Genomic DNA, 21199 nt, shown 5'->3' on the forward strand with positions numbered 1-21199 from the left:
TGACACCTTTTTCTTAGTTGCCTTTTATTTAAAGCATCCCAGGACATCCTTCCTTATGCTTTAGATCCAAAGTCTTGATACTTTTTCTTATTGTTCCAGTGTCTATATACAAAAAAGTCATATGCAGTGCTAATAAAACATCCCAAAATCTGGAATTATTCTCTAGGGTAGTTCAGATCCATGTAAACATCACATGTCATCTACACATTATCTTTATTAACCTTCCTAGAATTCTCCCTTTATCCTGCTCTCCTCGTGGCAACTCCCTGAAATGAGGTTGCAGCGAGGTCAGTGTGGGTCTCTTCTCCCAAGTAACCAGTGACAGGAGAGAAAATGGGCTTAAGTTGTGCCTGGGCAGGTTTAGGTTGAACATTAGGAAAAATTCCTTTCCTGCTAAAGTGGTCAGGCATTGAAACAGGCTGCCCAGAGAGGTGGTGGAGTCAACATCCCTGGAGGTGTTCAGGAAGCATCAGGATATATTTTAGTGGCCAGGGTAGCTGGGTTAGAATTGGACTTGACAATCTTAAAGGTCTTTTCCAACCTGCATGATTCTGTGATTATCCCTTAACATATAGAGAAGAGTATGTCATAATGGTTGGATGTGATGATCTTAAAGGTCTTTCCCAGTTGAAACAATACTATGATACTAATGAAAGGCTATCTGTTTACAATCTAAAAACCTTTGATTAACAAACAATTGGGACAACTTGCACACATCTACAGGACAGCCCAAAAGGGCTGCCAAATGGAGCTGCTGTTAAAATGTTATTCTAGAATGACTCAGGTTGGAAGGGACCTTAAACATCATCTATTCCCAACCCCTCTGCCATAGCATAGGCAGGTACACCTCATATTAGAGTAGTTTGCTCAAGGTGCTGTCCAACTGGCTTTGAATAATTAAGATCTAAAATAGTTAATATTCCAAGACAACAATAACTGGATCAGAGCTGGACAGAGAAATCCTCATCAAGACTCAGCATATACATCAAGGCAGCATATATACAGCTCAAAAGCTCTACCCGTTTCATTGATGCCTGAGTTCTTCGGGTCTTGAACCCAGGTATTTACAGTCTGAATTGCCCTAGGCTTAAAACTACTAGAAGCTATTTATCTATTGTGTTATTAATATCCACCATTATCTAAATCAATGCCTACTCTGAAATGCTGCCTAATTTTGCCCCAACAAACGGAGATTCCTTTGAGCAATGGAATCCTTAAAGGAAGAATTGTCCTACCAGGTAACTATGCTAGTCCTGAAAATCACCAGTAATAGCATTTGACATTAAACCAGGAACAGGAAGGAAATTAAGGTTCTAGAGTTGGTGAGAGATTCTTTCTAGGGGTTAGTTTCTTGTAAACTTGATTCACCTGATATTGTACCTGCATGATTCTAACTTGATATAGCAAGTGCATGCTGGAACAAAGGTAACTGAACCTATCATTACAACTTAGACTGCACATCTAACTGGTGACATTTAGGCAACTATTCTTAATTACAAATGCATTAAACCCCGAGGTTTCCATCTTGTAACTGGCTGATACTCCTGTGAAGCTCTGGCTGCTGGAGTTTAATCACTGAAGTAATTGAAGGAGAAGATCGATGCGAAGACTGCGACAGCAGCTGCTATTACCACACCTAGAACAACAAAGGAAAGGCCTTCAGTGAGGGCAGCACAGTCAGCATCACCTAGGGTGTGGAGGGCAGGGTCAAGGGACATGACAAGCAGGAAGAGAAACACAACTCCTTACCATGGTTAAGTCTAACTCTAAAGTTACCCTGCCAGATAACCAAGTTATAAAAGCTTTACATGATATTTCTGACCACAGATTGACATCCTTGGTACTGACACAATTGAGAAGACATAAAAAAGAGGCTTGGAGCACAGGTCTTATGAGGAACAGCTGAGAACTGCATTGTTGAGACTGGCGAAAAGGAGACTGAGGAAACACTTTCTGGCTCTCTATACTCCCTGAAAGGAGGGTGAATCCCAGTGAGGGTTGATCTCCTCTTCTCCATAAGTGATAAAACAAGAGCAAACAGCCTCAAGTTGCATCAGGGGAGGTTTAGGTTGGATATTAGAAGAAAATTCTTCACTGAATGGACTTTCAAACACTGGAAAAGGCTGCCCATGGAGATGGTTGAATCTCCATTCCTGGAGATGTTTCAAAGCTGCAAAGATGTGGTGCTGGGGCACATGGTTTAGCACCAGAGCTGGTGGAGTTATATAATGATTGGGCTCAATGGTCTTATAGGTCTTTTCAAACCAAAATGATTCTGTCATTCTATGAAAAAATACAAAACATCTGACTGATGAGTCAAGGGAAAACATTTTTACATCCAAAGCAAACATATTTACTGTCCTACTCCTTATCTTCCAGGTACCATATTCTAAGGATTAACAGAAAACACAAGTTAACTGTTTTAATTAAAGCATAACTGTGTTTTAATATTAAAACACAGTCAAGAACTCCCATCAAAAAAGAACTGTACTAAGTGCAGGTACATCTGAGATGTACAAAGGAGGATCATGGAGAGGTTCTGTGGCTGGTGTGCCCTGAATTATTGAGGCTGACAACAAGCACCCAAGCCCAAATGTATTTGTCAGCTTTGGAAGCAGATTAGTGAGTCACCAGCTGATTTATGGATGACTGCTTGACAAAGCCATTCAACTCTGTTTGGCTTTTTGAAGCATGGCATTACAGAAGTGGTGGCTCCCCAAAAGAGAAATAACTCCACATGTGCCTTTTGTATTGCCTTGAAGGCTGAACGAATGCAAATGCTGCTTTTGCTCCATCAGCAGGCTGTGGTCTTTCCTTCCCCAGAAACACCCTGCACCTACAGTACTAAAATGGGGACCTGGTTTAGGACACTATTGGTTGATCGTACCAGCTTATCGCTAATGCTGTGGCAGCTAAGAGTACTGAAAGGGCCCAGTACAGTTCCTGGATTTCCATAGCTAAAGCCAGGGAAGTCACATACCCATATTTTGTTGAAGTTTCAACAGCAACGTTGTTTTTATCAGTTGTTGAGGCTGTGGGGCATCCATGTGGTCAGCAACTGGACAAATATCAACTGCAGGGAAACCAAGTGAAGAAGTGAATACCAGGTGAAAAGGCAACAGTTGTGCTTTACAATTGAATTAATGCCAAGTGCATTTCTGGCAGAAAGAGTTTACTGTAGTAGAAACAGTAAAGTAGAAACAGCACAGTGCTAAACTGGTTTATATGGCTTAAAAAATAAAGAGAAAAATTGCATTTAGGAATGTATTTTGGAAGAGTTCCTCTACCAAAGAGAAAGAATTTGTTAAGATTTCCAAGACTCATTTTCCACCCCGTTTCCAGAGTAACATATTCAATCCCTTTTACATAACCTGGAGAGAATCTGACTACACTGAGAGGGCACCACCAAAATCAACCTTTAAGCACCTTCCAAGATCAAAGTGTTCCCTTCAGAGTTCAGGCTACATGCAAAACCTACCGTCAGTAGAAGAATGAGCCCAGGATCAACTCCCTACCCAGCAGCCATAAGTGTCTGGGTTTTTTTTTCCCAAACACAGAAATTCCTTTTTGAAGATTCCCTAAGAAACAGGGCCTAAAGTCTTCCAGAGCAGGCACAGAGGACACATTCCCCTCTGGAACAGTTACTAAATCCTCAGACTGCTCAGCCAGGATGAAAGAGCTTGACTCTATTTCCAGGCTGAGGGGATTCAAACCCATTTCTATTTCCTTTCCAAAGATTTCTCTAATCACTTGGCTATATCCAGCCTGTAAGAGAGGGGGAGGAGAGAATGAAGGGGATTAATCTCAAGTCCTCTAGCTGAACTTGTTCCTTTGGCCCTCACAGAGCAAGCATGCTTAGGACTAGGAGTTCAGTGATAAGGCTACTAGATGGTGGTGGGTCACAGGCCTTCAATTTGCACTCCTGTTCCCAGAAGAGTTTGCTAAGTTACCACTTGTCAAAAGTTCTGATTACAATTCAGTAGCTACTATTGCTGCAGACATCTTCTGGATAAGTGAAGAGAAGGAGAGAGTTTGTGCTATTGCAGTGAGGTCTGGATGTCTTCAGAAAGAACAGAAGGGGCATGCTGAGATAAGAAAAAAACCTAACAGATCATTCTTGCTCAGAAGATGAAGAAGAAAAACGCACAGCAGTACCAGCTATCCAGTTGTAGCAGTTCCAAGGAACACTGATCTAAACAAAAACAGAACTCTCATTTCCAGAGCAGGATTGTCAATCACCTATAAATTACAAATTATATGGTTGAGTAATCAGGCACATCCGTTGTGTGATTCATATGAAAATGATTCATGGAAAACTACTTTCTCTATATCGTATCATTAGCAGTGGATTAAATGTATAATCTAGATGTGCGATCAGAAAAGTTGTTTCTAGCATCTAAAATGAGTCATGGCCATGATTGTCTTCAAAACCTCCTGAAGTCAAACTTGCACAAGACTTGTTGCTACACAAAAGCAATGGAGCTTGACATTTAGAACCTGACTTTAGCCATTTCTATCCCTGACCCCACTGCTTTCGTACAGGATGTATTGCAGCAGAGCGATTAGTAACTGTCCAGCACGAAACCTCACGGGATTGATATCTATACAGATACAGACACACATCCATATGCATACATTCAGCATAAGCATTGCTTTGAGATCTCTGCAAGCTGCACATGCATGTAAAACAGAAAGATGGGCACAACATTTCAGTGCCAGGAGTGTTTTTCTGAAGGGAAATTATCAACTATCTCAGAAGCCCATTGGTTCAGAATGCGTTTCAGCACTATTTTTTCTGTGGAAAGGCCAACACACCCTCATGTGCCTGAAACATGAGCATTAATCTTCTTCTGTTGTGATATAGCTTTTAGAGTAAGTACTAGCGTGGGAAGAACACCACACTCTCTCTAAACTATGACAGGTGTCAATTCCCTAAAAATAACAAATAACTTTTAGAACAGCTGACCACATTTCTTGGGTCACGTTTGAAGTCCAGATCCAGCAGGTTTCTCTCTGCTTTAGCGCTGATGAGCAAGTAGGAGAGTCTCTGCCCTCTAACTTTGAGTTTCTTTGCACCTCCCTAAGAACTGCTGCACTGTTCTGAAGGAAACTTTTGAAGTTGCACATCAAGGTGGCAGTGCTGGCTTGCTCAGGGGCAAGAAAAAGCAATGAAAGAGGAACAAAGAGAAAAGAAACTAAACACCCTGGAGCTATTTAGTGGCCAAAAGCATTTATGCCATGAAGTTAGAGAAGACCTGCATCTGAAGCAGCTGTAGCATAAATCACACTGAGTTTTCAAAAGCAGCAGCCTTCTAATATGCATTTTATGACTCTTTAGCTCTTCATTAATTCTTCAATTTGCTAACAAACATGGGGCAGTGATTACCACTACTGAAGCTTTATTTATGTTTATCCACTCATGGTATTTAACACCCCACCCCCTGCGCCCAGGAGGAGCAGGGATTTAGTAAAGCCAATCAGAAATGCAGAGCTTTCAATTGCTTGCATTAAAGCACTCAATACCTTGAAAATACAGCCTTAGAGCGGTTTGTATCGTTCAGTTATAAATAGGGCCCTTTTTACTTTCTGTTTTCCATGTAGCAATTTTAAAGCATGACCCAGTAGTGGCCTTTCATGTTGAGTTTATGAGGGATCAGGAGAAGAAAACTGTAGGAGACAGCAGCAGAAGCTGTACTAGGCAAGCACACAAACCTGACCTTCTCAAAATACCTTTATTTCATATGTTGTGACTAAAAGCTGCTTAAAATAGTTATTTTGGCTATGCTGATTAGAGCCTCTTCTTCTCAAGTGCATATTTTAAAGAGCAACAAAGCCCAAAATTATTACAGAGGCCATGTTCTTGACTGTTAAACAACTCCTTTTATCAGCACTCCTATCCCGAGTGGATAGGATTTCCAGTTAATTCAAGGCTGGTGCCTGAGACCACAGGAATGGGGATACAGACAGAAGAGATGATTTCAAAATTCACTGCACACCAATTTTCATGCCATTGCTGAATAGTGAATTATTATTAATAAAGATGATGTATCTCAGAGTGTAGCAGTAAATGTTTCCCAAACCGGAATGGTGCACTGAAAAAGTCTTTACACGGGGGAAACCCCAACCTCTCATTATGTCACACAAGCATGCTTACAGCAATACTGATGTTGGAAGGAGGGAGTTAACTTTCAGGCTGACTAATATTAGAATAAACAGGTCTGAAACCAAGCTGACAAGAATGGAAGGTCCCTAAGACTGAAGGATGGAAAGACCTTGAAGGCTAAAATGCTCAAGAAGATGACACAGGAACTAAAAGCAGTATTTAAAGATGACATGCCTGAGTATTGTTATAGCAGGGTACCAATCAAAATCCAATTGCAAAATTTCTTTACAATGCAGAACACATTTCTTACACAGTTAACAAGCCTAATTCCTAAAATGGCCTTAATAAAACTGTATAAATAAGTCATGAGTTAATAAAGCTGTAATAATCATTACCAGAATCCACCACAGCTGTGCTGAGAGCATTATGATTATCATCACTATCAACAGAGTCTGCAGACATACTTCATAGTGTTCACTGCAACAAGGCCAGTCTCTCAGTTTATTCCCAAACTCTCTTTGTATGTTTATTTTCCCTCTCCTCTGCTACACACTTCCTTTAATTTATCCTCATTTGCCAAGAAAAACAATCCCCAGAGGAGGGCCACAAGGATGATCAAAGGGCTGGAGCACCTCTGCTTTGAGGATAGGCTGAAGGAGATGGGGTGGCTCAGCCTGGAGAGGGGAAGAGTCCAGGGGGACCTTAAAGCTGCCTTCCAGTACCTGAAGCAATCCTATAGGAAAGCTGGGAAGGGACTTTTCATAGGGTTTCTATAGACAGGACAAGGGGAAATGGTTTGAAGCTGAGAGAGAGTAGGTTTAGACTGGATCTTAGGAAGAAGTTCTTCAGTACAAGGGTGATGGGATTATGGAATGGGTTGCCCAGAGAGGTTGTGGATGCCTCATCCCTGGAGGTGTTCAGTGTCAGGTTGAATGAAGCCGTAAGTAACCAAGTTTAGTTGAGAGGTGTTCCTGCCAATGCAGACGATCTCTTGAGATCCTTTCCAACCTAAGCCATTCTATTGTTCCATGATAACTCTATAACAAGAACACACAAACTTGTTTCATGAGCTACCTGGACATCATTTTACATACACTAGTGGCATCAAGTCCTGTTCATCTAATTGTGCTTTCTTCCTACCTCTGCAGTCCCAAAAGAGGGTTCTTTCCCTGGTGTTTGAAGGAAAACTGACACAGAGTTGAGCAATTGGTTTATTTCAGTGCTGCAGAATCAAGTGCTGGATGGTGAATCACAAATCCAGTCCTCTTGAGCTCAAATAGCAGCAGTTTCTATACAGTACCAATAATAAATTAGCTATGATTGGTGACATGACTTCACATCAATCTCTCTGCTCCATCCACTACCTGGCTTACTACGCTAACGGGGTCCTACAATGACATTGAAACTCTCTTCCTAGAGGGGTGGATTTTAGTATTAAAACCTCCACAGGTTATGGAAAAGACACCTTGATGATTTGATCTCTGTCCAAATTTGTTTCTGGTTAATGTTAAGGCATTAGCTCAGGAGGTGACAGAATTGCACTCTCTTTAGATACTGCTCTTACTTACTTTATCTTGTTCCTTATTATTTTACCCATCAAGGTCATCCTACCCTTTAGTCTGAGAGACCTTCCATGCTTGTTAACCTGGTTTCAGACCAGTTCATTTTCAGCTTATTCAGACCAAAAGTTTTTAACTCCATCCTTCCAACATCACCTCCAGATCATACATTCTTACATGAGCAGTAAAACTAAACTGAATCACCTTCCCTCTCCCTCCCACACCCATCTCCACTGCTACAAAAACATTAATTTGCTTCCCTAATTTACATTAATTCCTTAAAGCTCAGTAATAATTGACTTTAAGATTACTACTCTTACAATGCAACAGAGATTTTTATTGGTTTTCCTGTTTTTCTTGAGGTTCTTGAACTTTTGCTTCTTGACATAACGAGTCAGATTCCCTGCTAACAGGTTTAGGTAAAACTTGGGAAAACTGATTATTTTAGAAAGAGAGAAGAAATTTATGGTTAGTGCTGAAATTAAGAAACTCAACCCCCCAAGTAAACAACCAAGTAAAGTCATCACAATTCACCCTGCACAGCAAACTCATGGCTACATGCTCATTTTTTTTTTGTCCCCAAATGCCAAAAAGCATCCTTAGCTCTTAGCTGAGAATTAGTGTCATTTGTTATTAAAACATCATCAAACTGTAACCCACAGCTCATATTCACATGGATGGGAGGGAAAAGGAAATATTCTAAACCAGAAATACCCAGGAATTGGGTAATTAGATTATGGCAAAATATCTGTATTAAAAGGAATAGAAACATTTTGTAATCAGATCATAGACTTATAAGATAAGCAGTAGAAAATGAAAAGCCCTCTCAATTTCCTTTCCATTTAGGGTGAATCACAGAATTTCATGTTTGGGCACTGCATTTGACACATAAATCAAAGCACTCAGCAAGAAGAAGGGTACTTTGTAGTTTTAAAGAGACATGAGACTATGTGTCTATTTTGTAATATTTAGTGAAAAAAATGTAGATTTGACTAATGCTCTCAACTTTTCATCCTAAGTAGAACTCAGCTCTTAAACCAGCTAAGAGGAACTACTGAAAAGTCACCAGAAGACAAAGCTTTACAGGTTTTTCTTACAGCTTGTGTGCCAACGTAGTCTCACACCTCTAGCACTGGGTTCAGCTTTGGGCACCCTACTCCAAGAAGGATGTTGAGGTGCTGGAGTGTGTCCAGAGAACAGCAATAGAGCTTGTGAGGGGCCTTGAGCAAAAGTCTTGTGACAAATGACTGGGGGACCTAGGACTGTTTAGCCTTCAGAGGAAGAGGTTGAGGGGAGACCTTATTACCCTCTACCACTCCCTCAAAGGAGGTTGGAGCAAGGTGGGGGGGGTCATCAGTCTCTTCTCACATGCAACAAGTGACAGGATGAGAGGAAACAGCCTCAAGTTGTGCCAGGGGAGGTTCAGGTTGATATTAGATAATATTTCTTCACAGAAAGGTTAACAAGGCTGGGAACAGGCTGCCAAGGAAGGTGGTGTATTCCCTGGAGGTATTTAAAAGACATATGGATATGGTGCTGAGGAACGTGGTTTAGTGGTAGTAGCTTAGCAGTAGTGGTGGGGTTGTGAACTTGAGATGAGCAGGTGGACTTGATGATCGCAAAGGTGTCTTCCAACCTCAACAGTTCTATGATTCTATGATCACCCTTAACTCATGTGCAGAGCAATGTTCTGAACTGTATGTTTAGATATCTACCACACTTCAAGAGCTGCAACCATAGTTGGACAAGTAACATGGCAGAAGAGTAAAAGATTTGATAGAAGAGAAAGATCCGTTGAAGTCAAATAGAAACACTGAACAAAGCCTCACTACTGCTCATAAACATTGGGTTGGAAAACACCCTTAAGATAATCAAGTCTAACCATTGACCTAACACCACCATGGCCATTAAACCACGTCCCTAAGTGCCATGTGCACATGTTTCTTGAACATCTCCAGGGACAGTGACTCCACCACCTCCCTGGGCAGCCTGTTCCAGTCTCTGACCACTGATTTCTCCTAATAGCCAACCTAAACCTCCTCTGATGCAATTTGAGGCCACTTCCTTTCATTCTATCACCTGATACTGGAGAGAAGAGACCAACCCCAACCTCACTGCAACCTCCTTTCAGGGAGTTGTAGAGAGCAATGAAGTCTCCCCTCAGCCTCATTTTCTCCAAACTAAACAACCCCAGCTCCTTCATCTGCTCCTCACCAGACCCTTCACCAGTTTCATTGCCCTTCCCTGGACATGCTCTAGCCCAAAACCAAACACATTATTTCAGATGTGGCTTCACCAGTGCTAAGTGCAGGGGGACAATCTCTGCCCTGGTCCTGCTGGTCACACTATTGCTGATGCAGGCCAGGATGCTATTTGGCCTTCTTGGCCACCTGAGTGCACTGCTGGCTCATTTTCAGACGTCTGCCAATCAACACCCCTAGGTCCTTTTCCACCAGGCAACTTTCCAGCCACTGGTGCAGCTTTTGCTGGGTGTCAGAGGCTGTATTTACCTGTGCTCATGTCCTCAGCTATATGGATATCTTCATCTTGTACAGACTGATCCAACATCTCAACAAACCGTTCCTGAATCTCTCCAGTGGCCTCATCACCAAACTTATAATCACTCAGCATCACACTGGATCCAGCAATGGGGACAAACAGTCTTTGAGGTAAGACATGATATGCCCGCTCCAAATCTAAAGGAAAGAGGGAGAAAAAATACCAGCCAAATAAAAACCTTGCCAGTGATGATAAGAGTCCTTATTAATCTCTGCCCACAAGATAAAACTATTGCAAAAGAACTGCTCAAGGCTTCCATGTAAAAATCCTGCTTTCAGGCTTTCAGACATTACACTGCTTTAGGCAATTTTTGACTGCTGTTATACTGATTTATATTCTCACATTAGCTGCTCCAGAAATACCCCAGCAACCTTCAAAACAAACGATAAAATGTTCAATAGACTTTATTTTCCATGTTTAGAATGGTTAGCAAAAGAACGCTGGGGAAAGGCTGCCGGTAAGAGAGAGCAGCACGATTTCAACACCACCAAGGACTGCAAACATCTGGCTGCTTTGTGCCACAAAGCCATGTAGTACGAGTGCCACCTGAAGAGGAAACTGCAAATTGCATGTGCTTGAGAACAGCAAGTTTACACGATGCAGGCTGGATCAAGCTGGCCAGCAGCAGAATGGACCAACCACATTATCCTGAAGCTAGCAGTGATTCTGAACATGAATTGTTTGTCCTTACACAACCAACCTGTTTCTTTCCTGTTCTGTCTAAAATCACTACCAAAGGTAGTATCTTTTCAAAGGCTTTCCTTTAAGTAACACACTCAAATTGGTGTTTCAATACTTGGTTTGAAAATAATTCTAATTAATCCTATTCATTAATTATAATTAATTGAATGTTAATTATGTTTAAAAGAAAATGACATAACAACTAGACTCATAGAATGGCTTAGGTTGGAAGGGACCTCAGAGATTATTATTATTAATTATTATTATTATTATTATTATTATTACTACTACTATTATCATCTATTCCAGCCCACTGCTGCCATGGGCAGGGATGCCTCTCTAACATTCAGTCTGGCCTCAAACACCTCCAAGGACAGGGCATCCATAATCTTCCTGGGTAACCTGTTCCAAAGTCTCATCACCCTCATACTGAAGAACTTCTTCCTCAACTGTGCTGCTTTTTATTCTGCTCTAGCCCTACTGGAACTTCAGTAGACCAGCAGAATTTTCTACAGCCACCAGAATTCACTGCAAGTGTCAGCTGTTGAGGTTTTTCTAATGCCTACTTTTTTTGTGAGGTCCTTCATTTATAATGAGATCTTCAAACAGTATTTCACACCGATCACTCAATGTATTTATGATGTCTCTTTTCAAAGCCTGCAAGGACAAAAGTGGAAACATTGGTAATGGAAAAAACCTTTTGAAAACTTTTGACTAGTGCAAAGGCATATAAGAAAGCCCTCATAAATTTAATTCATGCTGAAAGAGTACATTTTTCCCCCCAGAAAGTAGAAACTCTAAAGAAAATTTTATAAGTCTAATAATGGGAAGTTAACATCAAAGGAATTAAAATCAAAGAAGAAAACCATAAAACAAGAAAAGTGGCAGAAAATTTTAGTAGTGTTAGAAGAAGAACTGAAAACTTCTAGATATTACCATTGAACACAAGCAAGAATAATCATAAAGCATGGATTAGGTAAGAGGCAAAAAAAATCCAGCCACTGAACAAATAAATCTGTATTTTCCCTCCACAGATAGAATAAAGCCTGCAATTGTTTCTTGTTTAAAGAAAACTGGTCACAGCCTAATCACTTGGGCAATTCTGGTACAAATATGATAACAGTCTTGGCAACAGGAGACACAGCTTCTAGAAGGGAAAAAGGAACTGAACCCACCTCACACACAGATGCTTCCTAAAATAATCCCTGTGTCTTTCAAGGACCTTGACCCCAGTTTAGATTGTGGCATTTCAACAAAGGAAAACCAAACAACTATCATGGATTTCAGACCAATCTTTTTATGAACTAACAACCTTTTCACTACCTGAACAGCTTCTTTAACTTTGGGCTTGTTGTTATGTATGTAGGCTCTGCATTTCACAGCACCTTTGAGATTTATGGAACCACTGCAGATCTGGACTGCGGCTGTTGATCTGTGACTTGAACCCTGGGACTGCAAAAGAAACAGGTTTCAGTTTTATCTTGTTACCAAGGCACTTGGCAGTAACAAGTAACAAAAAACAGAACTAGGAAATTCATAGCATACCTTCAGATGTTTACAGGTAACATGTTTTCCTCATAATTTATAACTCTAATTTAATTTCATTTTTTTTAGTTAGGACTGAAACTCTCTCTCCTTTTCCATTATGGAAACTGTATTTATTTTCCAGGCATTCCATTTCTTGAGATTTAAATAATAGTATCTATGAGACTTCTAAAAATCTTCCAGGCAAGCAGCTTGTGCCTTACCACTACAATCTAGAAATCTTTGTATGATTTTGTGGTTTATGCAATGAAGTCTATCTGTTTACTGTACAGTCAGCATAATTTAAGGTGTCTTAAGAGTCATCGCATCAGTCAGCACTAAATTATAGATGTGGTCACATTTAGAGGGCCATCAAACTGTCGCCTGGAAATATTCACCCTCGTGACCAAAACAGTGAGTGTGTTGTGTGAAGCACTCCAAGACAACACCTGGAAACACAAGGATGTGTAACTACCATGTGAACCACATAAACTCCCTCTGCCAAACCAAAAAGCTTCCCTTACTCTGAGGCAACTAGCCACTGGAACAATGTAACAACAAAAGGAGCTCAGTCTTTAAGATTTATTTTTAAAATCAAGTCTTCCAAAGGGCATTTTACAGGTATCTAAAGGTTTTGCTAAAGATATCTGCAGAGAACCCAGGAACTACCTGACCAAATGGGAGGGCATGTGCCCTGCAAAAAGCCTGGACACATCTGGACTTTAAGACCTAGACTGGGACACCTCATTATGGGTTCAAGTCAGCATTGCATCTGGTAGGGAGGAAACTCCTAACACAGATCTGACACCTCTAGTTTATGACTCAGCTCTTAAGTTCCCTTAACCCAGAACCAGTGAGTAAACTTCTGATGAAAGCATTCAAGTAAATGTCCATAGCTAGCCATGGAGGTGATTCTGTAATGTCACCTTGAAATCACCATATGTAGGTACGTACAGGAATCCCACTTTCACATGAATCTATCTGCAGGACTTCACTTCTACAACACCAGTTTTCATTAGTTTCCTTGATGCTATATTGGGCAATTATGAGACAACATGGTTATCATGGACACAAAGAATCATTAAGGTTGGAAAGGATTTCCAGGATCATCCAGTCCAACTGCTAACACAGCACTGAAAGGTCACCACTAGACCATGTCCCTCAGCACCACATCTATACATTTTTTGGAAAACTTCCAGAGATGGTGTCTCCACCACTATTCTGGGCAGCCTGGTGCAGGGCTTAACCACTCTTTCACTGCAGAAATTGTTCCTTATGCCCAACCTAAACTTCCCCTGCTGCCACTTGAGGCCATTTCCTCTTATCCTATCACTTGTTAGGGAGAGGAGAGTAACCACCACCTGTCTCCAACTTCCTTTTAGGGAGTTGTAGAGAATGAGAAGGTCTCCCCTCAGTCTCATCTTTTCCAGGCTAAACAACCCCAGTTCCCTCAACTGCTCTTCACAAGACTTGTGCTCTAGATCCTTCACCAGCTTCATTGCTCTTCTTTAGACATGCTCAAGAATTTCTGAAGACATGAAAAATATGCCAAGTGGGTTGGTCTCTTCTCCCAGGCAACCAGCACCTGAACAAGAGGACACAGTCTCAAGCTGCACCAGGGGAAGTTTAGGCTCGAGGTGAGGAGAAAGTTCTTCACAGAGAGTTGTTAGCCATTGTAATGTGCTGCTCAGGGAGGTGGTGGAGTCACCATCCCTGGAGGTGTTCAAGAGGGAATTGGGCATGGAACTTGGTGCCATGGTCTAGTAGTCATGAAGTCTTGGGTGACAGGTTGGACTTGATGATCTTTGAGGTCTTTTCCAACCTTGTTGATTCTATGATTCTACAAACAGTTTCATAGTCAATATATGCAAGAGGAAAAAAAAGCCTTAGGACAAAGCAAGTTGGGTTTCTAGAGAAGAATTCAGAATGTTATTTTATTTTTCAATTCTATTTTATAAGATAACAGCACAGTTATACATTACAAGCCATTAAATACTCACCAGCTGTGTCAGAACCTTGACATCAGAAAACTGAGTGCCAGACTGAGTATTTCCTTTTGACTTTTTCTGAGGGAAAAAAATTGTCTGTCATGAAACAGGGAAAAAATAAAAATACACCTCCCTGAACCAAATCTCCTCACTGAGGAAGTGCTTTTAAGAGAGTAAAATGGTGCATAGAAAACAGCCATGAGAATAGAGCTCCAAAACTAAAAGGAGAGATGAAGGTACAGTCAAACAAGGTGTTTCCACTCTTTGCTAAACATTTAGACATAGGTAGGTCTCAGAAATCTCATCACCTGCATTCTTGACACCTTATGGTCTTCAAGGAGGAGACAGCACATATAAAAATACTCAGAATTCATATTTAATTATTGATTTCACATTGCCAGAGGAAGAAGTAGAAAATGAAGCAATGAAAAAGGGAATGCAACCCCTCCTGTGTGTTAGTTACCTGAAATAGGTCAATTAGATCAACAATTATTGTACACAAGATGTCCCAGTCAGTGCTTTATCACACTGGAGGTTATAGCTACACACAGAAACTGTTCAATACTCACCTGCCCTTCCAGTAGTTCTGTATCATCACCTCTAACTTGTCCATTGATCAGAAAAACACTGTCTTCTATCTGTTTTGACCATCGATTTAACCCATTCTGTGAAAAGAGCGGTAACACAAAAGTCTTTTAAGCAATCATAGAATGGTAGGGGTTGGTAGGTTTCTCTAGAGACCATCAAGTCCAATCCCCTTGACAAAGCAGGATCACCTAGGACAGGTCACACAGGGAAGTGTCCAGATGGGACTGGAGTCTCTCTAGAGCAGGAGACTTCACAACCTCTCTGGGCAGCTTGCTCCAGGGCTCCAGCATCCTTCACAGCAAAGGAGTTTCTCCTCATGTTGAGGTGGAACTTCCTGTGTTCCTGCTTGTATCTATTCATTGTTCCTTGTCCTATCACAGGACACAACTGAAAAGAGCCTGCCACCTTCATCTTGACACCCACCCCTCATTTACAAACATTGATAAAGTCCTCTCTCAGCCTTCTCCTCTCAAGACTAAAAAGCCCCAGCTTTATTAGTCTTTCTTCATAGGAGAGATGTTCAAGGAACATATTCAAGGAAAGGAAAGACAATTCCACTAAGAGTTGGATAGCATAATTCAGGAAATCATAGAAATATACATTTCAACAGCTACTCCAAGAGTTTTAAAGTCTGCAAAAAAATCCACCTATATGGGTTTCTGAAGCTAAATCTTAAAAGCAACATGTCCAGAATATATTCATTAAGAAACAAGCATTTCAAAAGATTGCAGTGCCACTCCAGGGATTTTTGTAGAGGTATGCAGCCTACTGAAAAATCAAGTCATGTTAAAAGCACCCTGTGTATCCCTGTTCTAACTGGATGTAACATGTCACTAGACCATAAATCATGAAATGTTAAGGGCTGGAAGGGACCTCCAGAGATGATTGAGTCCAACCCCATGGGCAGAGCAGGATCACCTAGGGCAGGTCACACAGGAAAGCATCCAGGCAGGTTTTGAAAGTCTCCAGAGAAGGAGATGAAGCAGAAGATACTTTAGTTGGAATACCCATAACTACTAAATAATTTTGAGCATACTGCCAACACTAAGCACAGAAGAGAAGTTATCCATATTTTTTATGCTATGAATGCTTGAGGATAACTTTGAATTACAGTGGTAAAATACTGGAACAGGTTGCCCAGGGATGTGGTTGAGGCTCCATCCCTGGAGACATTCAAGATCAGACTTGAAGTGGCCCGGGCAGCCTGATCTAGTTGGAGGTGTCCCTACTGACTGCAGGGGGTTGGACAAGATGACTTTTGAGGGTCCCTTCCAACCCCATGCAATCTGTGAGTCTCTGAATAGCTACTGAGTATTGCCCACCAAGTAGCCCCACTCCTTTACTCCTACTGTTCAAATCTTTCTCAATTATCCACAGAAAAAAAGTAGTATAGAGACCAACTAGAAAACTGAGATACACAGATAGTTACCTTGGTGTTCTTCTCCAAGTCATGGTTTGGTGAAGTAGCAAGAAGTGGAATGTGAATATTAACATTTACTGTGCAGCCCAGAGCTAGCCAGGAGGCAGAAAGAGCACTTTGGTATTTCCAGTCGGCTGGTTTAGCTGAACTCTGAGAGCAGAAAAACAGCAGCAAAGCATCAACACTAAACACTGTATAGCTCTATAAATAGAGACATTTTGGAAACATTGCTTGTCATGCACTAAAAGCTGTGTGTGACACACCAGATGAGCTTACCTTGGGATCTTGCACGTCATAGGTTCGGCAAACTACTCTTTGCTACTTAAAGAAAAAGATCCAGTGAAAGGCAAAAAAACCAAACTGAGCAAAACCAATTTTCAATTAACTTTGTCCTTCACTTCTTTGTTGAGCTAATTTATGCTCTGAAGAAAGTTCTCACCTGTCATTAGGGTAAAAAAGTGGGAAAAGATTTGACTGTAAATTCCAACTATTGCAGTGGTGCTGTCCCATCTCTTACAAATATATTAAGATCAATAGATATTGATTCACAGGGATAATCACTTAGGCATTAATTTGCAAGTTGTCTTTCTCACCTAAGGAAAAATCTTGCTTTGTTCCTTGAGAAAAACCATCAACAGACCCAGCATTGCTCTGCAGCACTTGTACAGGTCCCAATGAACACTACTCCACTGCCATGTTACAGAAAGCTAGGGAACTTTTATAGTATTTTAGATCCTTTCTTCAATTTATGCAAATCAAAACTGGCTTGCAGAAGGATTTGATGCCACCTGACAGACACACCTAACAGTAAGAAATGATGGGAATTTTGCAAGGATAAGAGGATCATGGCTGATGAGAAATTATGACTTCAACTTACTGATCCATGCCTACCTGAACTCAAACATCTTCCTCCTCACACCTATCATTTAATCAGAAACACCTACAAAATAGGTTGGGGGTAGTACCCTCTATCAGTAAAGCTGCTCAGAAAGGATACTTTTTTGTAGAGGAACAAATCTGAAGAGCTGCTCTGTCTGAGACCTCCTCTTCAGCAAGTTTCCAGAGCCTTCTCTTAGTCAGGGACTTTTCCACTGAGAAGATCAACTGAAGATCAAAAAAAAAAGTATTATGGATTTTTTTACAGAAATAATAATTGTATTTTCCTGGAAAAGTCTTGTAGAATCATGGAATCATAAAAGAGTCATTTTGGTCAGAAAATACCTTTAAGACTGAATGCAACTGTTACCTAACTCTACTGAGTCTGGTGATAAACCATGTCTCTCAGCACCACATCTCTGCAGTCTTTAAACACCTCCAGGGATGGGAATTCAGCCACCTCCCTGGAAAGCCTGTCCCAGTGTTTGAAAACGCTTGCAGTGAAGAAGAGTCTTCTAATGTTCAACCCAAACTGCCCCTGGTGCAATGTGAGGCCACTGCCTCCTTTTCCTTTTTCTACGCTCAGTTGCCAAAATGTCATGCTGAAGCAGCATTCAACAAAGATTCACAGGCAACTACTCCAAAGTGAAAATGGCTTATGAAGAAGATGACAACTCAGCTACCAGCTAAAGACACTCCTGTCTCTCCACCAGGAGGTCTACTTACCTTGCGCAAAGCGTTTTGACTCTCCTTTGACAGTTCTGGAGTTGCAACAATAAATACACCGAGAACTAGTAATCCCCCAGGAAGCATTCTAGAAACCTGGAAATAGGAAAATGAGCTTTTATTAATAGGAATCAAAGATCTAGCAAGCATGCAATTTGATCTTCAAGATTTTCCAATGAGCTAAATTTGTATCAAGAGCAGAAATGATGCAAGACTGGTTTTCATTTATCGGTTCCTCTGAAAAGCTCTCTCACAGATTTTCACGCTTCAGTCCTACCAAGTCTTATGTTTCATCACAACCTTTGAAAAACAATAGATACTTTGTTGTAAAATCTCAGAGTCTACTTAGCTATAGAATCCTATAATGGCTTGGAACAGATTTCCAGAGGTCATCCAGCCCAACTGCCCTTCAGTAAGCAGAGACATCATCAGATAGATCAGAGCCCTGCTGAACCTCGTATCTTGAGTAACTCCAAGGATAGGGCCTCACTACCAACCTGTGCTACCCATTCTAGTGCTTCACCACCCTCAGGGTAAAGAACCTGTTCCTAACACCCAATCTACATCCACTCTTCTATAGTTTAAAGCCACCTCTCCTATCATTACAGGCCTCTGTAGGCACTCTTCAGGTACTGGAAGGTAGCTATTGAGTCTCTCTGCAATCTTCTCTCCTCCACACTGAACACCCCCAGCTCCCTCAGTCTGTCCTTGTAGCAGAGGTGTTCCAACCTCCAATCATTCTCATGCCCCTCCTCTGGACCCGCTCTACCAAGTGCATGTCCTTGCTGTATTGATGGCAACAGAGCTGGATGGTCAGTAGGATTCTTTCACTGTGAGAAAAACGTCTGTGTCATTACTTGTGTGATCTCAAGATTTTTGTCAACCTTATTTCCTTTCTGTCTCTCCCACCCCTTCCTGAACTCATTCTGTGCTACCTGACTGGCATGTGTAGTTATCCATTCCTCATCAATGGATGCCAGATTAGAGGGGCTGATGTTGTCTTCCTTCTGCTCTTCCTTTGGAGGCGTTCGAACAGCCCGAATAACATAGTCCCGTTGTGGGGAACACTTTAAAAGCAAAAACATCATCAGTTGATATCAAGCCTGAGAAAATACTGCCCCATATAATAACTGTAAGGGCTGCTTTACACCAGGTATTGTTAAACTCTACAGTAAGATGGTACAAAAATAATTCACAGATGAACTGAATGGTTTGGGTTGGAAGGGACCTTAAAGATCATTTAGTTCCAACCTCCCTCCCATAGGCAGGTGCACCTTCTACTAGACCAGGCTGCTCAAGATCTTGTTCAATCTGGCCTTGAACACCTTCACAGAGTGGGCATCCATGACCTCCCTGGGCAACCTGTTGCAGTGTCTCACCAGCCTCACTGTAAAGAATTTCTTCTAATTTCCAGTCTAAAAGTCCCATCTTCCAGCTTCAATCCATTCCCTCTCATCCTATCACTGCAAGACCTTGTATAAAGTCCCTCCCCAGCTTTCTTCTAGCCTCTTCAGGCACTGGAAGGCTGCTCTAAGGCCTCCCTGGAATTTTTTTCATGATTCTTGGAACACTTCCCAGCTTGTGGCCTCCACAGTTTCTCTGGGCAACCTGTTCCAGTGCCTCACCACCATCATGGGGAAGAATTTCTTCACCAAGTCTAAGATAAACCAAGCTTCTTCCACTTTGAATAATATACTTATCCCAGATGATTAAGGCCAAGGGGGGCTTTGCCCTATTAACACGACTGAATATAACAGACTTCAGATATTACACACTTACCTGCCCTATTAACAGCCCAGTGACATAAGGCTTTAATTTTGTGCTGAGGTCTGAAAGATACTGCCCAACAGCTTCCTCAACAAAGTAAGTTCTACCCATGCCTGCAGGTTTCAGATCAAGTATTGTAGTTTCAACCTACAAAACAGTGTATAAAACCAAATGATACATACATCACACTGGTTACACTAGAATAAGTCTCACACAAAGATCCTGAATAGATTAGTATTTTAGGTCACAACAAAGGTTAAGTAGCTTTACAATCTGCAAGGTTGGGCTTTTTTTCAAAGAAAAATATAACTGGAGGAAAAAGTATGTGACTCTTATTTGAAAGAAAACTCTTTTAAGTATCTGTCACTGAAATGACATGTCAAGTCATGCAAGCAATGCTAAGAAAAACATGTCTCCAAGCCACAATTTCTTGCTGCATCATGTTTCATCACAGGCCAGAATGTAAACTGTGCATTTTGCATTTGTACTTAGGCATGCCAAATACAATTTTCATTCCAATTTCTTAGGCATCAAACCGTCTGTGGACCATCCCAAAGGCAATCTTTACAGCTCTCACTAGCAGCCATACGAGTCCAGGGCACGGGGACTACCGCAGACACTCCTCCCTTTCACGCAGACTTATTTTGCTTCATGCATTGAAGACTTTCATAAACACTAACTACGAAAAAAGATGACGCTAAAGTGCATATGGCGAACAAGGAAAGGGCATTCTGAACCTCCGATGAAGTATCTCCAGGAGAAGGCTGCACCGGGACGGCGGGACTGAAGCGCTAGACCACGGCGAGGAGGACAGCTGCGACCCACCTCACCTTAGCCCATCCAGCTACGCCAAAAGCACCTCTGCACCTGCCCGCACCTGCGCTGGAGCCCGGCCCACAGCTCTGCGGTCACTGTCGTCAGCTCCCCGCTACGCCTCTGGGCGCGGATCGACCCCGATCTCCCCGCACTGGCCTGATGGGCAAGACCACCGCCGGGTCCCCAAACCTGGCCACTGCCACCTCAGCGCAGCCAGGGCAGCCGTAGCTCAGCACGGAATTTGCCAATGCCAACGTCACCGGCAGGCGCCACGCTAGCCCCGGCACAGGAAGATGACACACACCAATCCAAGCCCGAGAGCGGGAAAAGGGCGCGCAGATGGAGATCTCGGCTCTAGAGCCACCATGCTTGGAGTGTCGGAAGGGGCCACGCCTCCTCCGCCTCTCCCAGGCGCGCAGGGTGGCGGCGAAGGACGAACAGCCTTGTGGCGGGCTTCGAGAAGCCTTAGAGTTCCTGTCTCGATTTTTAGCATCTTTAATTCAACAACCAATACCTTTAGCCTCACTCAACATGGCGGAAAGCGTGGCCTTGTCGGAAGCGGAAGCGCTTGTAGGCGAGAGCCGTCCACATC

General features: G+C 41.9%; 1 protein-coding gene across 4 annotated transcripts; it reads right to left on the minus strand.

Annotated features, from left to right (window-relative positions):
• On the minus strand, positions 1-21128 carry ODR4 (odr-4 GPCR localization factor homolog). 4 transcript variants are annotated; one of them, XM_068141309.1, is made up of 14 exons: positions 21122-21128; positions 19804-19938; positions 18960-19091; positions 18025-18120; positions 17420-17526; positions 16699-16735; positions 16432-16572; positions 14984-15079; positions 14427-14492; positions 12226-12354; positions 11469-11559; positions 10173-10358; positions 2981-3073; positions 1-1636 (listed from the first exon to the last, which is right to left on the minus strand). In XM_068141309.1, exons 2-14 carry the CDS (start codon positions 19900-19902, stop codon positions 1569-1571), a joined length of 1341 nt encoding a protein of 446 aa, XP_067997410.1. In that variant the 5' UTR covers positions 19903-19938; positions 21122-21128; the 3' UTR covers positions 1-1568. The 4 variants fall into 4 exon arrangements, with proteins under 4 accessions (XP_067997410.1, XP_067997407.1, XP_067997408.1 ...); XM_068141306.1 differs by lacking the exon at positions 21122-21128 and adding an exon at positions 20669-20832; XM_068141307.1 differs by lacking the exon at positions 21122-21128 and adding an exon at positions 20622-20677.
• Between the last annotated feature and the right edge of the window lie 71 nt (positions 21129-21199).

The sequence above is a fragment of the Melanerpes formicivorus genome, unplaced genomic scaffold (assembly GCF_026170545.1).
Source record: "Melanerpes formicivorus ecotype bairdi unplaced genomic scaffold, bMelFor1.0.p_v2 SCAF_7, whole genome shotgun sequence".
Classification (NCBI taxonomy): domain Eukaryota; kingdom Metazoa; phylum Chordata; class Aves; order Piciformes; family Picidae; genus Melanerpes; species Melanerpes formicivorus.

What these genes read in the sequence shown, in the direction of transcription:
- ODR4 (XM_068141309.1), bottom strand. Translation starts at nt 19,902, where the DNA reads ATGGGTAGAACTTACTTTGTTGAGGAAGCTGTTGGGCAGTATCTTTCA. An exon ending in CTGGGCTGTTAATAGGGCAG is followed by an intron (nt 19,092 to 19,803) that starts GTAAGTGTGTAA and finishes TTGCTTTTAAAG; the next exon opens with TGTTCCCCACAACGGGACTA. An exon ending in AAGTTAAAGAAGCTGTTCAG is followed by an intron (nt 11,560 to 12,225) that starts GTAGTGAAAAGG and finishes TTGTCCTTGCAG; the next exon opens with GCTTTGAAAAGAGACATCAT.